Raw genomic sequence first — 15758 nt, 5'->3', positions numbered from 1 at the left:
TGCAATAAATGGCACAGTCTACACTGGGAAACAGCCAGGAGAGAAGACACAGAAGAACCTTGGTGAGAAAGTTGTCCAACAGCTGTGCAGTGTCATCAGACAAACAGGTGAATATGCTGTATTACACACACACTGTAGTCAGTGTTATTTAGCTTCAGCTTATGAACATGAAGCAATGATATTTAGATGAAACATATTGATACATTTTTAAATTAAATTAATTGGATGTTACTTACCAGTAAGTATTTAGGTTATATGGTCAATCAAATAAATAAAACAATATATACGTTTTTTTTTTGGTCACTTCTTAGGTCGCAATATCACCATGGACAACTTCTTTACAAGCATTCCCCTGGCTCAGAGCCTACTTGAGAAGAATCTCACCCTTGTGGGGACACTGAGGCAGAACAAGGCAGACATACCGCCAATTATGAAGCCATCCGACTCCAGGGAGCGCTACAGTTCCACATTTGGTTTCTGTGGGGACATGACCATGGTGAGTTACGTCCCCAAGAAGAAAAAAGCTGTCGTTCTTCTCAGCACCATGCACGACGACACAGCAGTGGATGAAAGCATGAAAAAAAAGCCAGAGGTCATACAGTACTACAATAAAACCAAAGGAGGCGTGGATCTCATGGACCAAATGGTCCAAACATACACATCAAAGCGGCGAACAAGGAGGTGGCCTATGGTGCTCTGGCAAAATGTGGTCGATGTTGCTGCTCTGAATGCGTTCACTGTTTTTACAGCACATCACCCTGATTATATGGGTGGTGTGCCAAATGCCCGGCGCCTCTTCATCAAGGAATTGGCTAAAGAGCTAATCATGCCTCACATGAGGAGGCGACTGGAGAGCAGTCTCCATCTGCAGAAGCATGTCATTCAGGCAATGGAGATGTGTGGCTTACAGAGGCAGTTCATCCAGCCACAGGAGCCAAACCGTGTCTTGCAGAGTAAGAGAAAGAGGTGCAGCCTGTGTCCCTCTACGCGAGACAAAAAAGTGTCTCACTCATGCTCCCGATGTGCACGGCCCGTGTGCAAAGAACACAAATTCACTCAGGTGATTTGTGAAATGTGCAAGAACTGAGAAAGCTGTAACAATGTAGGTCAATACTGACCTTTTCCCATGATTATATGCAGTTTTACTTAGTGTAGTTACATACCAGGTCCGTTTTATAGTGGTTCACTGACATTATCGATTTACTGTTTAGTATTCATATTTTACAATCTCAGGTCACAGTCATTTTACTGTTTTACATGTTTTATGTTTTAAATGTCATTCAGAAAATAAGTTCTTGTTCCAGTAAGTCTTTGAATGAACTCTTTTCATGCAATGCTCCGAGTCAATGTATTGTTTTATACTTTTAACCCTTTGATGCAAAACATGGGTCAAAAGTGACCCGGCTGAGTTTTTATCTTCTATATCTTTGCAATAAATTAATTCCATCATTCAGTATTCAAGGTATTCCTCAATTAACTTGTTTTTGATCATCATACATCCTTATTTTATTTTTTCCTTTCTTACTTTTTGAATAAAAACCCTTTTTGTATCACTAATGCACAACATGGGTCAAAACCGACCTGCATTCATTTTCCAGGTTATTTCATGTATGGCTGAGTGTTTCTATGAGATACTTTTGAAATAAATTCATTTTGTCATTTACTTTTCCAAATATGCAGTAAATATCTTGTTTTTGTTTAGCCCAAATCATTTTTATTTTTCCTTTCTTAAGTTATGAACAAGCACAGCTTTTGTAATTCTGCATCAAGTTTACACACATGGGTCAGAACCGACCCGCATGCATTTACTCCAGCGTTTGGTGGGAACTGTGAATCGTGCTTGTGTCAGACATTTCACAGCTCAGCACAGCGCCCTTTGCCCATCTAATACATGCAAGTAATGTTTTTCAATTGTTCTAACATTACCTTAGAAAAAAATTGATTATGTTTAGGTTCCCTTGAGAGTGAGTCGATTACTCGTCAGAAAGTTACAAGTAATTACTATTAGCTACCGAGCTGTTGACATATTCTACTTTAGTTAGCTAATTTTATTGTAGTTGGCTTAGCTAACTATAGTTAATAAATAAATAACTGGCCCCATTCACTGCTAAAGTAATTACTTGAAACAAATTATTATTATAGTATTAAGACATTTAATTTTAAATCGCACTTAGATGACCCATGTGTAGTAATATAAAAGGTATTTTTGTTCATAAAGTAGGAAAGAAAAAATTAAGTGCGGCACGGTGGTGTAGTGGTTAGCGCTGTCGCCTCACAGCAAGAAGGTCCTGGGTTCGAGCCCCGGGGCCGGCGAGGGCCTTTCTGTGTGGAGTTTGCATGTTCTCCCCGTGTCCGCGTGGGTTTCCTCCGGGTGCTCCGGTTTCCCCCACAGTCCAAAGACATGCGGGTTAGGTTAACTGGTGACTCTAAATTGAGCGTAGGTGTGAATGTGAGTGTGAATGGTTGTCTGTGTCTATGTGTCAGCCCTGTGATGACCTGGCGACTTGTCCAGGGTGTACCCCGCCTTTCGCCCGTAGTCAGCTGGGATAGGCTCCAGCTTGCCTGCGACCCTGTAGAACAGGATAAAGCGGCTACAGATAATGAGATGAGATGAGAAAAAATTAAATGAATGATTTGTGGTAATTAAAAACAAGATATTTAAAGAATACTTGGAATATTCAATCATAAAATAAATTGATTTCAAAAGATAGAGCAAAGAAAAACTCAGTCAGCATGAAATAACCTGGAAAATGAATGCGGGTCACTTTTGACCCATGTTGTGCATTAGAAGGGGTGTGCATATGTTTTGCATCAAAGGGTTAAATATAAGTCAGATATGAAATAATTGTAATTTTGAATGATTAAAATACATTTTTGCCAAAGAAAATACTGCAAAGAACTGATCCTTGAACAGTATTACATAGAAAATGAAAGCGGGTCTTTTTAGACCCATGTGTCTAAATAATACATAATTATGTAAAATGTCTTCTACTTCAAAGAGTAACCATAAAGTATGAAAATTAAGTATTGGTGCTGGGAATAAATACTCCATAAATCATAAAAAGATGCATTATTGCATGAGGAATCAAGATCATTTTACAATATAGCTAAGAAAAACTAAGCCTTTGGTGAAATTGCATAGAAAATGAATACGGGTCTTTTTAGACCCATGTTATGCATTAAAGGGGTATTAACAAAAAAGGTATCTCATCTCATTATCTCTAGCCGCTTTATCCTTCTACAGGGTCGCAGGCAAGCTGGAGCCTATCCCAGCTGACTACGGGCGAAAGGCGGGGTACACCCTGGACAAGTCGCCAGGTCATCACAGGGCTGACACATAGACACAGACAACCATTCACACTCACATTCACACCTACGGTCAATTTAGAGTCACCAGTTAACCTAACCTGCATGTCTTTGGACTGTGGGGGAAACCGGAGCACCCGGAGGAAACCCACGCGGACACGGGGAGAACATGCAAACTCCGCACAGAAAGGCCCTCGCCGGCCACGGGGCTCGAACCCAGGACCTTCTTGCTGTGAGGCGACAGCGCTAACCACTACACCACCGTGCCGCCCCAAAAAAGGTATTTTTACGTAAAATGCAACGATGCCAAAAATGAAATGAAGCTTTCTTAGGGACATAAACAAGTCAATTGAGGAATTCATGGAGTGCTGAGCAAAAAAAAATGTATTATGATAAAGATATAGAAAATTTAAACTCTGCCGGGTCTATTTAGACCCATCTTATGCATTAAAGGGTTTTAAAAAGTAAAAATTCAGATGTGTTGAGTAGCCTGACTGTTTTATTTTTTCTTGCGTGTGGTATCATTGTTGACGCGAGGTTGTTTTTTGAACATGCCAATGCGGACACGATTTCCCCTGATGAGTTATGACTTCAGACGCGATGCGTGTGTGGAGTCCGCGTGATATGTGCATAAGATAGGCTTCTCATGTGTTTGGAGATCCGCGCTCTGAGACAAGCGCAAGAGCAAGCACCCCCCCCCCCCCCCCCCCCCGAAAATATCGGCGTAGTTCAAACACTGGGCGACTATGATATTGAATAGAGTGCTCCGAGATGATGCTAAAAATAGTAACCATGCGGTCGGCGCGGCCATCTTGGAAGTCACTCGCTCCAGAGTGCGCATAGAGTACACATCATAGAGCAGGGGTGGCCAACCAGTTGGAGACCAAGAGCCACATTTTTTACTGTATTACCGCAAAGAGCCACATCATACACATGGGCACACGAACATCACCCATCCCTTCCTCTCTCTCTCACACACACACCCCCCTCTGCTCAGCCAGATTAATAGTAAATGTCACACACCAACATATTTACTCCTACAGTACTAAGACCACAGGCTGAGGCCAGTCATTTTTAACAATGAACATTGTGTGCACTTACTATGCATGCTGCTTAGTGGGACTTCTGACATTCCTTGCCTTGAACAATCCTCTTCAAATCTGGCTTGTATTCCGTCGTTGCCACTCGAAGCAGTTCTTTCACATGGGTTTCAGTCAGAACAAAACGATGCTTTGACTTCACGTGTTTCATGGTAGAGAACACAGACTCGCAGACGTATGTTGACCCAAACATTGACAGCATCTTAAGCGCAGCCCGTTTCACATTCGGGTATTTTTCCAATGGCGCACTTTTCCAAAACTCAATGGTGCCTTCCCTCAAAACAGGTTTCAGTTGGTCTTCCTCACGAAGATCGATCATCTCCAACTCAGCCGCAGCCTCATCTGTGACAAGCGGGGCTTTCAAACAGTCCGTCTCCGCATTGAATGGGTCGACGAGGAACGTAACCTGTGGCCTTTTCAGTTGTATATCACGGAACCGGGTTACAAAGCTTTCGTGCAGGTTTTCAATTAGTGTTGCATATCTGGCTCCTTGCTTATTCAGGGAGGCGGGAAGCTTTGAAATGGGCTAATGACGACTGACATATAAGGCAGAATGGCTTGCCATTACGTTCAACAAAAAAGTATAAACTCTCCCACTCTGTTAAAAATGTCCTATGTTCGTCTTCATATTTTCGTTTTGCTGTGCATTTTTTCATTGCCATTTTGAGAGGCTACTTGACACAAGATACACCTTGCCCAAAAACTTAGCGATTATCTCACGCACATGCGCATTTGACATGACCTGAAAATACCGTAATATACCCAAGCAAAGCGAAGATGTATTTGACGAAAATACCATACTGAACTCAAGCAAAGCGCACACGCACATAAAAAAAAAAACCACAAACACAAACTTTGATATGAATGTAAGAGCCGCATGACACCGGGCAAAGAGCCGCATGCGGCTCGCGAGCTGGCCACCCAAGTCATAGAGTAAACATTCACCGATTCGTTTCCGCGTTAGAGGGCTTAGAAGCTTTGATTTTTTAAGAATTTAGACATCTGAAGTGATGGAGCACTACTGTGAAAGTTTGGATAAGCAGGCACGGGAGCGTTATGCTGAGAAGGTACGTTTCATTGGGAATGTAGATCCATACACTGTTAGTGAGAAGGAATGGAAAGCTGACCCCAGCTTGTTGCCGCATAATTATCAATTATTTTAGTCAGTGAATAAAATGTAGGCCTAGTATGTAACTTGTACTAACAGCATGTGTACATAAACATTACTAGGCCTAGATCTTAAATGCCATTTGATGCAACAATGCACTGCAGTAGACGTAAGCTACCTAATGTGACAAATATATCCATTAATCATTGCTGAAAGTACATAGAAAAGATAATAGTTTGTATCACATTTATTTTAGTAACTATGAAATTCAAGACAATATTAACCTACCTGTCACAAAGTGATCAGAACAAATCCGGATACAGTCCAGTTGTCCTAAATTTGATCGGTTAATGGCAGCCAGCCACTGTCGTCTCCTCCGCTCGCTTTTCTCCTGTGCTGCAATTCCCGGGTTTGTCACGACTTTAGGGAGTCTGTGGAAGCTTTTGCCACCCTTTTCCCCCCGGCTACTACAGCCAACAATGACGCACGTATTCGGCATTTTGCTTCGCTGAGCAACAACAATGCACTGACACAGCGACGTTTGACTTCCAATATGGCCGCCGCCGGGTTCGCGCTGATCTCGAAGCACTCTATTAATTCAACAAAGTGTAAGTACGGGACAAATGTGTTGCAGTAGTGCACATTATGCAGGTGTTTCGTGGCAAGTCAAATGTTAGCCTTAGCTCCACTACCCAATATAATTAGCCTAGTAAACTAGACCCACCTGCCTAGCGGCCAAAAATATTTTTGCCTGCGAGTGGGTCTAGCCTCACACCATATAAACAAAAACACCCCGGGCATCAAATCGTGCCCGCCAATCACAACGCAAGGTTTTTGTTTGGATTCTTTGGGCGGGCTTTTGCAGGAGTAACAACAAAGCTGCGCGACGCTGGAGAAAGCACAACAGGAAAGATGGCTACGGCTAGTGAACAGCGCGCGTTTGACTCCGCTTTGGAATCAGTTTTAGAAGAATTAGACTTGGAGTTTTCATTGAAACATGAGCAGGAAGAGGCTCTCTGCTCATTCCTTTTCAAGAAGGATGTTTTCGCTGCTATGGCAAAAGTCTGATGTACCAGCTGGCTCCGCTCGTAGCCAAAAGGATGGGGCTAGTTTGTGCAGTACGAAGAATTAATAAACAGCTTTGAAACATTACTTTTTGATTGTTTCTTATTTTCCCGTTATTTTAAAGGTCCCATGGCATGACTTTCACTTTCTGAGGTTTTTTAACGTTAAAATGAGTTCCTCTGACCTTCTTAAGTCACCCCAGTGGCTAGAAATTTCATAATGTGTGAACCAAACTATGCCCAACATTTGAGAATGGCGCGTCAAAACGGCGCGTCGATAAACTCTTCCCTTTACTACGTCAGCAAGGGAGATGATCCCCACGCCCCCCCTCTGGATTCCCACCCACTGTATGGATTGCCCCGCCCAGTTGTAGTGAGGAGACCATAGAGGACACAACAACACGGCATCACCTAAGCGAGCGAAACATGGAAATTGCGCTGTACATGGATGTGACAACACAGAAAAGAGTCTGTTTTTACTGCCGACGGGAGAGCCCCTGAAGACGCAGTGGCTTAATTTTATTTACTCCAATAATACGCCGTCGAGTCTACCTAAGACGGTGTATGTTTGTCGGAAGCATTTTCCTGAGGAATGTTTCCACAACTTGGGACAGTACAGGGCAGGTTTTGCACATCAACTGTCACTGAAGCCTGGGTCCGTACCAAGCGTCCCTGCCGCATCAGCAACAAACACCGAACAAGTAAGTGTATAACTGTTAAGTCGTTTTGCCGTGTTTTAAAATCGGTGCCACGTTAGCCTTGCAATGGCTACATTAGCTGTGCAGCTAACCGCTTCCTGCAGTTAGCCAGGTAATCTGCGCTACAAAACCAAAAAGCACGCAGCATGCTTTGTTATAATAGCCAATCAAAACAGTTTTTACAAAGACACCCACATTCTTTTTTTTTAAGTCACTCGTTCATTTTATTTGTTTGTTTGTTCAGTAAAAACCCAAACATTTGTTGAATTTATTTTATTTCCTCGCGCCGCACCTTAATGACGTCAGCGCGCGGTATTTTTCCCTTCGCGGTTTGTTCCTTCTCTCTCGCCATAGTAAGACACCCACATCCGCTTGTTCTGACCCACTGGAGGTAGCGTCACAGTGCTGTTAGCCAATCAGAGATAACACGTTTACATGTCATGAATATTAATGATAAGACCCGCCCCCACCCTCTACCCTTCCCCGCCTCCTGCTTCTCATTAGCAAAACGACGCACTGGGAAAAGCGCTGAAATGGGGCTTTCTCCCAGGAGGCTATATTTACGTACTGAGGGTTCATTTCGAGAAAGGCTGCGGATATAACATCCGGAAACCTCCACAAGCCCGTTTAAAGTATCAACAAACCACCATGCCATGGGACCTTTAAATTTAAGGGAAATTATTTCACCAAACACCACTAAATAAAAACTCTCAAACAGTTTAAGCAAACCCTTGGAAAAAAAAAAAAAATGAGTGCATGTGGTACAGACTCCAAACTTGTGGTCATTATCTCCAAACTTCTTAATATCTAGAACCTGTTTATTAATTAATACGCATTTTGAAAAATTATTTATTTCAAGGTCTCCCCTACTGCTTTCTGTCGCTCTGACTACGTCACAGTCACTGTTGCGCTGATTGGTCAGAGCGTTGGCATATACGCACAGAGACAGTTTGAAAGACAGCGGGTTGTTCCTCCCACCCCCTTCGGAAATGTCTACGGATCGAGGCCAGACTACAATATAATAGCTGTCTTGCTAACGTTAAACACACCTGCATAATGTGCACTACTGCAACACATTTGTCCCGTACTTACACTTTGTTGAATTAATTCAATATCACAGTCGCCACTGAAGTCCACTCGATCCTTGTGTACCGTCAACGGATCGGTCACTCGTCAACAGTGATGGGAATAACGGCATTAGAAATAACGGCGTTACTTTTTTTAGTAACGAGTAATCTAACTAATTACTTTTTACATCGTTATAACGCCGTTCCCGTTACTTACAATAAAAAATGCTCTGCGTTACTTTATTAAAGCTGTTCTCATCTGGCACGCTGCTCGTTCAGCCTTTCTTTACTCTGCTTTAGTGTGGGGCGGGGAGACACGAGACAACGGCACAGTAAGCCAATCAGAGTAGATTTGGACAACATACGTAGGTAGGCCACGCCTACTGCACTACTGCGCGCTCTTTCAATCGGAAGACCCAGCGATGGCGAGCGGTCAGCCCAGCACTGCGCTTTCACATTGGAAATACAGCCATTACTTTTCATTACTTGAAATAAAAGGCAAGAGTGTTTACGTGCAATGCACATTATGTCGAGGAACAAAGCGTTTGTCCTCGTCAGTGGCCAGTAATTAGTAACATAATTTTAATAACTACAAAAATATATTACATTTGATAGATGTCTTATCTCACATTGTCCCACAAAAATATTAATATAGTGTAGATAACGTTACTAATTGGTTCTGTTAAGTGTCCATTTCAGTCATTAAACACATTTAACATTCACTTTTATTATGATTACACTAATTGAATTTGATTTTTTTTTTTTGAGGGGGAACAAAATGTAACGGAATAATTACTTTCCCTGGTAATTAGTTACTTTTATGACAAAGTAACTCCGTTACTAACTCAGTTACTTTTTGGGAAAAGTAACTAGTAACTATAACTAATTACTTTTTGAAAGTAACGTGCCCAACACTGCTCGTCAAACAGTCCGCCAGAATCCGAGTAGGGAATGGCTGAGTGTACCTGTCAGTCAAACACAAGTTAGCCAATGGGAATGCATTCCTGGACAGCCCACCCACATGTGAAGTTTGTGCCAAAACTGCGAGCAAAAAGTCAGGGAGCGCAAACGAGAAAGCTGGAATCGCAACCAAAATAAATTACGTCAAACAAAACTGAGAAAGACGCGGAACAAAAATAAAAGGTTTCTGAAGAGTAATAGACTGATATTTTGCACGATTACACGAATAATTTGTTTGCCAGTCTAAAAAAATTGACTTTTTTTTTTTGTATTTTGATTTGTCGGTTTTGTTTGATATTTCAAAAGTATTGTATGAACATTTTGGCACAAAATTGATTCCATAGTCATGTGACTGGTTTGCTTACATTGAGTGTAAATGATTATACAAAATGTCTGAAAGTTATTTATTGAATTTGCAAAAAAAAAAAAAAACCACCTCAATCTAGTGAATGAGTGGAATAACTTGATTCTGTCTATAATCTCGTCCTACATGGCTCACAGCCAATTCAACACTACGCCTCGTCGGCCATCGGCTCGTGTACGACTCGATTTTGTGGAACAGCTGTTAAGAGAGCAACTTGGTTTCCATGTCGTTAGATGTAATAGTCAAAGAATAAATTGTACAAATTAGGCTAACTGTTGTGGTATGAGGGAAATAAAACACTTCAGGAAATGCTGCTATTGGGAAAATATCGCCTTGAGTTTAATTTCAATTTGATGAGAGATTTAATTCTTTAGCTGAGAACATGGAATTCCTAACAATTCATTTCAGTACAAACTTGCACCTTTCTGTCGAGTATTTAGGCTCCATCTTTATTTACTTTGAAATATGGAAAACAAAATCACATGATGCTTCCCCTTGCAGAAAAAAAAAAAAAAAGTCACAGAGGCATAATTTACTCAACCGACAAATAAGTGTTCAAAAAAGAGATACGACTGTGACATGCCCTAACCCGGGATAGAAGAGAAAGGGGGGAAAAGAAAAATAATTCATGACACACGTGTAGCATGTGCTAAACTCAGTCACTGTCATCATCAGAGCCTCGGTTTGAGGCCTCGTTGTTTGATCCCTCAGGCTCAGATTCGTTATCCGAGCGCGGAGGTGATCCGTCGTTTTCAGAGCCCTGATCTGAAGCTGGCGCTGGAGAACCGGGCCGTGATTCGTCCTCGGAACCGTCCGAGCGGCTCCTCTTGCTCTCGTTGTCCGATTGCTCGGAATCCGACTGCGGCCTCGTCTTCTTCACCGCCCGTTCGCTGCCGGATTCGTCCTCGTCCGAGTTGGCAGAACGGCGCCGCTCTTCGTCGGATTCGCTGTCGGAGGCGATGCGTCTACGGTGGCCGCCGTCCTCGGATCCTGAGCCGCTGTCCCGATTCCTGAGACGAAGAAAACCGCAGAGTAAGCAAACCCAGTCAGTGATTAATCACCTGATCGGAAATACACAAAAAGGTTCTTACCGGTCCTCGGCTATTTTCAGACCGTCCTCATCAGAGGAGGAATCGGAGGAGGAAATGATGGCCTTGGATTTGATTTTTCCTTTAAGAGACGGCGGCAGACGCTCAGGTTTCGACTAGCGGGAGAACAACACGGTCAGTATAGGAGATATCATGTAGAACGTTCAGTGACCACAGTGGTGCGAAAGAAAAGAAGGTCTGTCTGTACCTTCTCAATCTTCTTGCGCTCTCGAGGTCTGCGTGGTTTTTTGGGTCTTGAGCCGCCCTCATCCTCGTCACTTCCGTCATCACCTTTAATTGATCTGAAGGAACAGAACCACATGCTCGGCTTACGATCCTGGAGCTCTTTGCTTTAGGCAATCGAGTTCGGCAAAACATTTAAAAACTAGGGCTGTAACGATACACCCAACTCACGATTCGATTCGTATCGCGATTTTTGACCCACGATTCGATACGCCCACGATTTTTTTTAAATGTTTTTTTAAAGTAGTAAATTTGACTTAACATTTACTTACTTACATTAACTATTTAATAACAAATAATTCAGACCACTGCAGAGAATGAGTAATATGTATGCAAAAATGAACAAATGTATATCCAAAGATTGTTTTATTTCTCAAAATAATACTGTTGAGCCGAAAGCTCTGTTTTTTTCGGTTCTGAAAAAGTCATTTTTCCAAATCGTGTAAATCCGTTAAGATTTTTTTTTGGGGGGGGGGGGGGGGGTGGCTCTCTCACTGTCTCACTCTCATAGGGCCAATGATTTTCTGTGATCGCGGAAAACAGATGGAAATTACGGAATTTTTATGGTGAAACATTGCTCGCGTGTCAAAATGTAACTGCCGCAGAAGGCTTCCGCCCAAGCAGACATGCCTTCAGTGTTGCCAGATATTGCTAACGTTTTCCACCCCAAAATATGTTCAAAACCAGCCAAAAAGCACCTAAACCCGCCCAATCTGGCAACACTGCATGCCTTTCCGGTCAAGTGATTGTGATTGGCTTGTGGCACACCTAGCCAGCCAATGAGCTGCTTGTTTACAGATTCGCTCCCCGCGTCGCAACCAGAATGGCGACCACTTAAAAGAAATGAATGCTCTGCCAGTGGCGAGTGTGGACGTTGCGTGACTCGCAGAAGATTGTCGCAGGTCGGCGAAAAAACGACTTACTAATAGATATAAAAAAATAAAAGTAAGTTTAAAATGTAATTTAAATAAAAAGTATTCATATATTGAAGTTTGGAAGCGCCTCTGTGTTTGGGCTGAGGAGAAGTTTGAAAGGGTGTACCGCGATTCTGCCTTCTTGTATCGCGATACGGATCGTGGCTCTGCGTATCGCGATTTCGATTTGCATATCGTTACAACCCTATTAAAAACGCATCTGTTTAATTAGACCCCCACTCCGAAGGAGGACGGTATACTGGTTTACCTTTGTCCATCCATCCATCCGAAACACCCTTATTCTCAGCAACCACAAATCGGAGCCGATTGGTACCGAGCTTCAGCTTGGGGTTCTATACTGTGTTTACCGTTTTCAGGTCTATCACACATCGACTTCCTGTTTACCGACTGAACGCATTTACGAAACATATAGCGTGGATTTACAAAATTTAACATTTTTCTCAGCAACTACAAACCACAACTGCTTGATATTTGGTACTGAGTTCCAGCTTGGGGTTCTACACCATGCACGTGACGTCGCGAGGTCACGTGATATTTGTTTATCTGCCATCTTGGACGGCATGGCCGCACATAGAACTTAGACGAACCCGTTCTAATTATCAAGTGCGTGGGAGTAGATCTTTTGAGAATGGTTATATCTTGTTCAGCATTTGGTTGCACCAATAGACAGGGCCAAAAGGAGGGCCTGTCATTTTATAGATTCCCCGCAGACGAGGAGAGACGCGCAAAATGGGTGTCCGCTGTGCGAAGAGAAAACTGGTACCCCAGTTCTACCAGCCGAATTTGTAGTGAACACTTCATATCAGGTAGGTGTAATCTTCTAATTCAATACTCCTAGTACAGTACATCTGTTAAGTTGATTTTCGGATTGAATGATAACTGCATAGTCGGTGATTTGTGATATTTTTTTTCAGACAAAAACATACCCTTGTGTTCAAAATAATAGCAGTCCAACACGACTAACCAGATCAATCACTGTTTTTGGTGGAAATTATATTACTACATGGCAAATAATTTACCAGTAGGTGTAGTAGAGTCATAGAAAACCAACAGACCCAACATTCATGATATGCATGCTCCTGAGTCTGTGTAATCGAATAATTAAGTAAAAGGGGCGTGTTCAAAATAATAGCAGTGTGGAGTTTAATTAGTGAGATCATTCATTCTGTGAAAAAACAGATGTCAGTCAGGTGGCCCTAATTTAAGGATGAAGCCAGCACATGTTGTACATCCATTTCTCTCTGAAAACCTGAGAAACATGGGTCGTTCCAGACATTGTTCAGAAGAACAGCGTGCTTTGATTAAAACGTTGACTGGAGAGGTAAAATGTATACTGTAAAGAAGTGCAGAAAATGATGGGCTGCTCAGCTAAAATGATCTCCAGTGCTTTAAAATGGACAGCAAAGCCAGAGAGACGTGGAAGAAAACAGAAGACTACCATTCGAATGGATCGAAGAATAGCCAGAATGGCAAAGACTCAGCCAATGATCAGCTCCAGGGTGATCAAAGACGGTCTGAGGTTACCTGTGAGTACTGTGACAATTAGAAGACGCCTGTGTGAAGCTAATCTATCGGCAAGAAGCTCCCGCAAAGTTCCACTGTTAAAAAAAAGACGTGCTGAAGAGGATACAATTTGCCAAAGAACACATCGACTGGCCTAAAGAGAAATGGAAAAACATTTTGTGGACTGATGAAAGTAAAATTGTTCTTTTTGGGTCCAAGAGCCGCAGACAGTTTTTCAGACGACCCCCAAACACTGAATTCAAGCCACAGTACACTCTGAAGACAGTGAAGCATGGTGGTGCAAGCATCATGATATGGGAATGTTTCTCTTACTGTGGTGTTGGGCCCATTTATCGCATACCAGGGATTATGGATCAGTTTGCATATATCAGAATACTTGAGGAGGTCATGTTGTCATGTTATGCTGAAGAGGAAATGCCCTTGAAATGGGTGTTTCAACAAGACAACGACCCCAAACACACCAGTAAGCGAGCAGCATCAGGGTTCAAGACCAACAGAATGAAAGTTATGGAGTGGCCAGCCCAATCCCCGGACCTTAATCCGATAGAAAACTTGTGGGGTGACATCAAAAATGCTGTTTCTGAGGCAAAACCAAGAAATGCAGAGGAATTGTGGAATGTTGTCAAATCATCCTGGGCTGGAATACCTGTTCACAGGTGCCAGAAGTTCTCAGAAACCGTGGTTATACAACTAAATATTAGTTTAGTGATTCACAGGAATACTAAATCCTTAAGATTTTTTCAGTTTCTACAGTAAATATTTGGAGTTTGTAATGAAAAATGCAGACACTGCTATTTTTTTTTGAACAGCCCAATGTTCATTTTTCTTCATTTTCTGTAAATTAAAATATTGATACATTTTTCTTCATGTTTTGATGTAGAATATAATGTGCAGTGTTCCCAATGCATGGAAATAAAAAATATTATAAGAATTTTGAGCTTTACTCACGTTTTTAAACACACTGCTATTATTTTGAACACAACTGTACATATTTACAACCCTGTCATTATCTGGAACTGAGTTTAGATTTCGAACATTCTTACGATAAAACGTCCCGCATAGTCTCTTTATGATAAACGTCTTAATGCCACTTACCCGTGAGGTTATCAAGTAGACATTCTTCTTCGGAACCTTCCAGAGGTATAGTTGGGATACCCGTCCCGTAACAAAATATTTATAAGCTTCCAGGCTCTTGTAAGCTTTGAGGGCTTTGCCAGTGTAACACGATTCACGATTAACAAGAAAATTGTAAATGTCGTGGTAGGCCAGATCGGGCAAATCGCCAGCACCGCAGCTCCGAATTTCCCTGAACAAGGATTGCGGCAAGTTGTACGGATCTGCAATCCGCAACCAGGAACAGTTTTCCACGTAACGCTGCCTCACGTCACCTTCAAGATGCTGAACAAACTTAGACAAGTAATCGCGCGATGTAGATGGGGTATTTTCCGAATTTTCTTGGGGATTACTCTCTGGATCCATTACGCTCGCGCAAGGTAAACAATCCTGAAGCTGTCCAATATGGCGGAGTAAACACGGACGGGTCACGTGACTGCACATCCTCTATACCGTTTTCAGGTCTGTCGCACATCGACTTCCTGTTTACCGACTGAATGCATTTACAAAACATATAGCGTGGATTTTGACCTGATTTCAAAAGGACAGTTTCCCAGGATGCTGTTTGAAATCCCTGGGGAGAGACACTGCTCTTTACTTACTTGTTTCAGGGTTCATTATTTGTTGAAGTCAACATTCATAATAAAAAAAAAAAAAAAAAAAGTGTCCTATTGAGGTTTTTCACCCATGTAACCAAGTCATGTGACGCTGCCATTTTGGACGTCACGGCTCAAATCAGTTTGAATGCGAGGAAGGCGACAAACGAAAAACATAAAAGAAAAAGGAGCGAGATGCAGAAAACACCTTCACTATCCAGCGACGTAGGGCATTTACAGGGTGAGCAGAGGGAGAGGTATTTGCAAAAATTGAGGTTAGCAGGCTTAGAGAACGACGTTTACCTGCTTCCACCAGGATTGTTCACTGACGTACGGAAGTACACGAAGCCCTCGTCTTTACCTGACTTCGGCCCACATGATCTGTATACCTATGTCGTTAAAAACCCATCGCCATACACAGGTATTGATCTGAAAGCGTATAAGAGTTTGGATGCCTACAAATATTTTGTGTCGGGCTGGGTAACATGCCTACATCAGCGGGTCGTCCCTGGAGCCGGTGGTCGCCATCTGATTACAGCTAAGGTTTGTTCACATTTTCATTTACTTTCGGTCCTCAGGATAAACAAAATGT

At 42.3% G+C, this 15758-nt stretch overlaps 1 protein-coding gene across 1 annotated transcript in view; it reads right to left on the bottom strand.

Moving 5' to 3' along the window:
• Nucleotides 1–9982: 9982 nt before the first annotated feature.
• Nucleotides 9983–15758, bottom strand: part of ctr9 (CTR9 homolog, Paf1/RNA polymerase II complex component) — a 29750-nt gene continuing 23974 nt past the window's right edge. Inside the window, exons 21-23 of the mRNA XM_060940840.1 lie at nucleotides 10964–11057; nucleotides 10759–10871; nucleotides 9983–10677 (exon numbers count right to left, since the gene is read on the bottom strand). Coding sequence (XP_060796823.1) covers nucleotides 10323–10677; nucleotides 10759–10871; nucleotides 10964–11057 — 562 coding nt within the window. The 3' untranslated portion in view covers nucleotides 9983–10322. The remainder of the gene's footprint in view (nucleotides 10678–10758; nucleotides 10872–10963; nucleotides 11058–15758) is intronic.

This window comes from Neoarius graeffei, chromosome 15 (genome assembly GCF_027579695.1).
Source record: "Neoarius graeffei isolate fNeoGra1 chromosome 15, fNeoGra1.pri, whole genome shotgun sequence".
NCBI lineage: Eukaryota > Metazoa > Chordata > Actinopteri > Siluriformes > Ariidae > Neoarius > Neoarius graeffei.
This window is presented reverse-complemented; position numbering and strand designations above follow the sequence as displayed.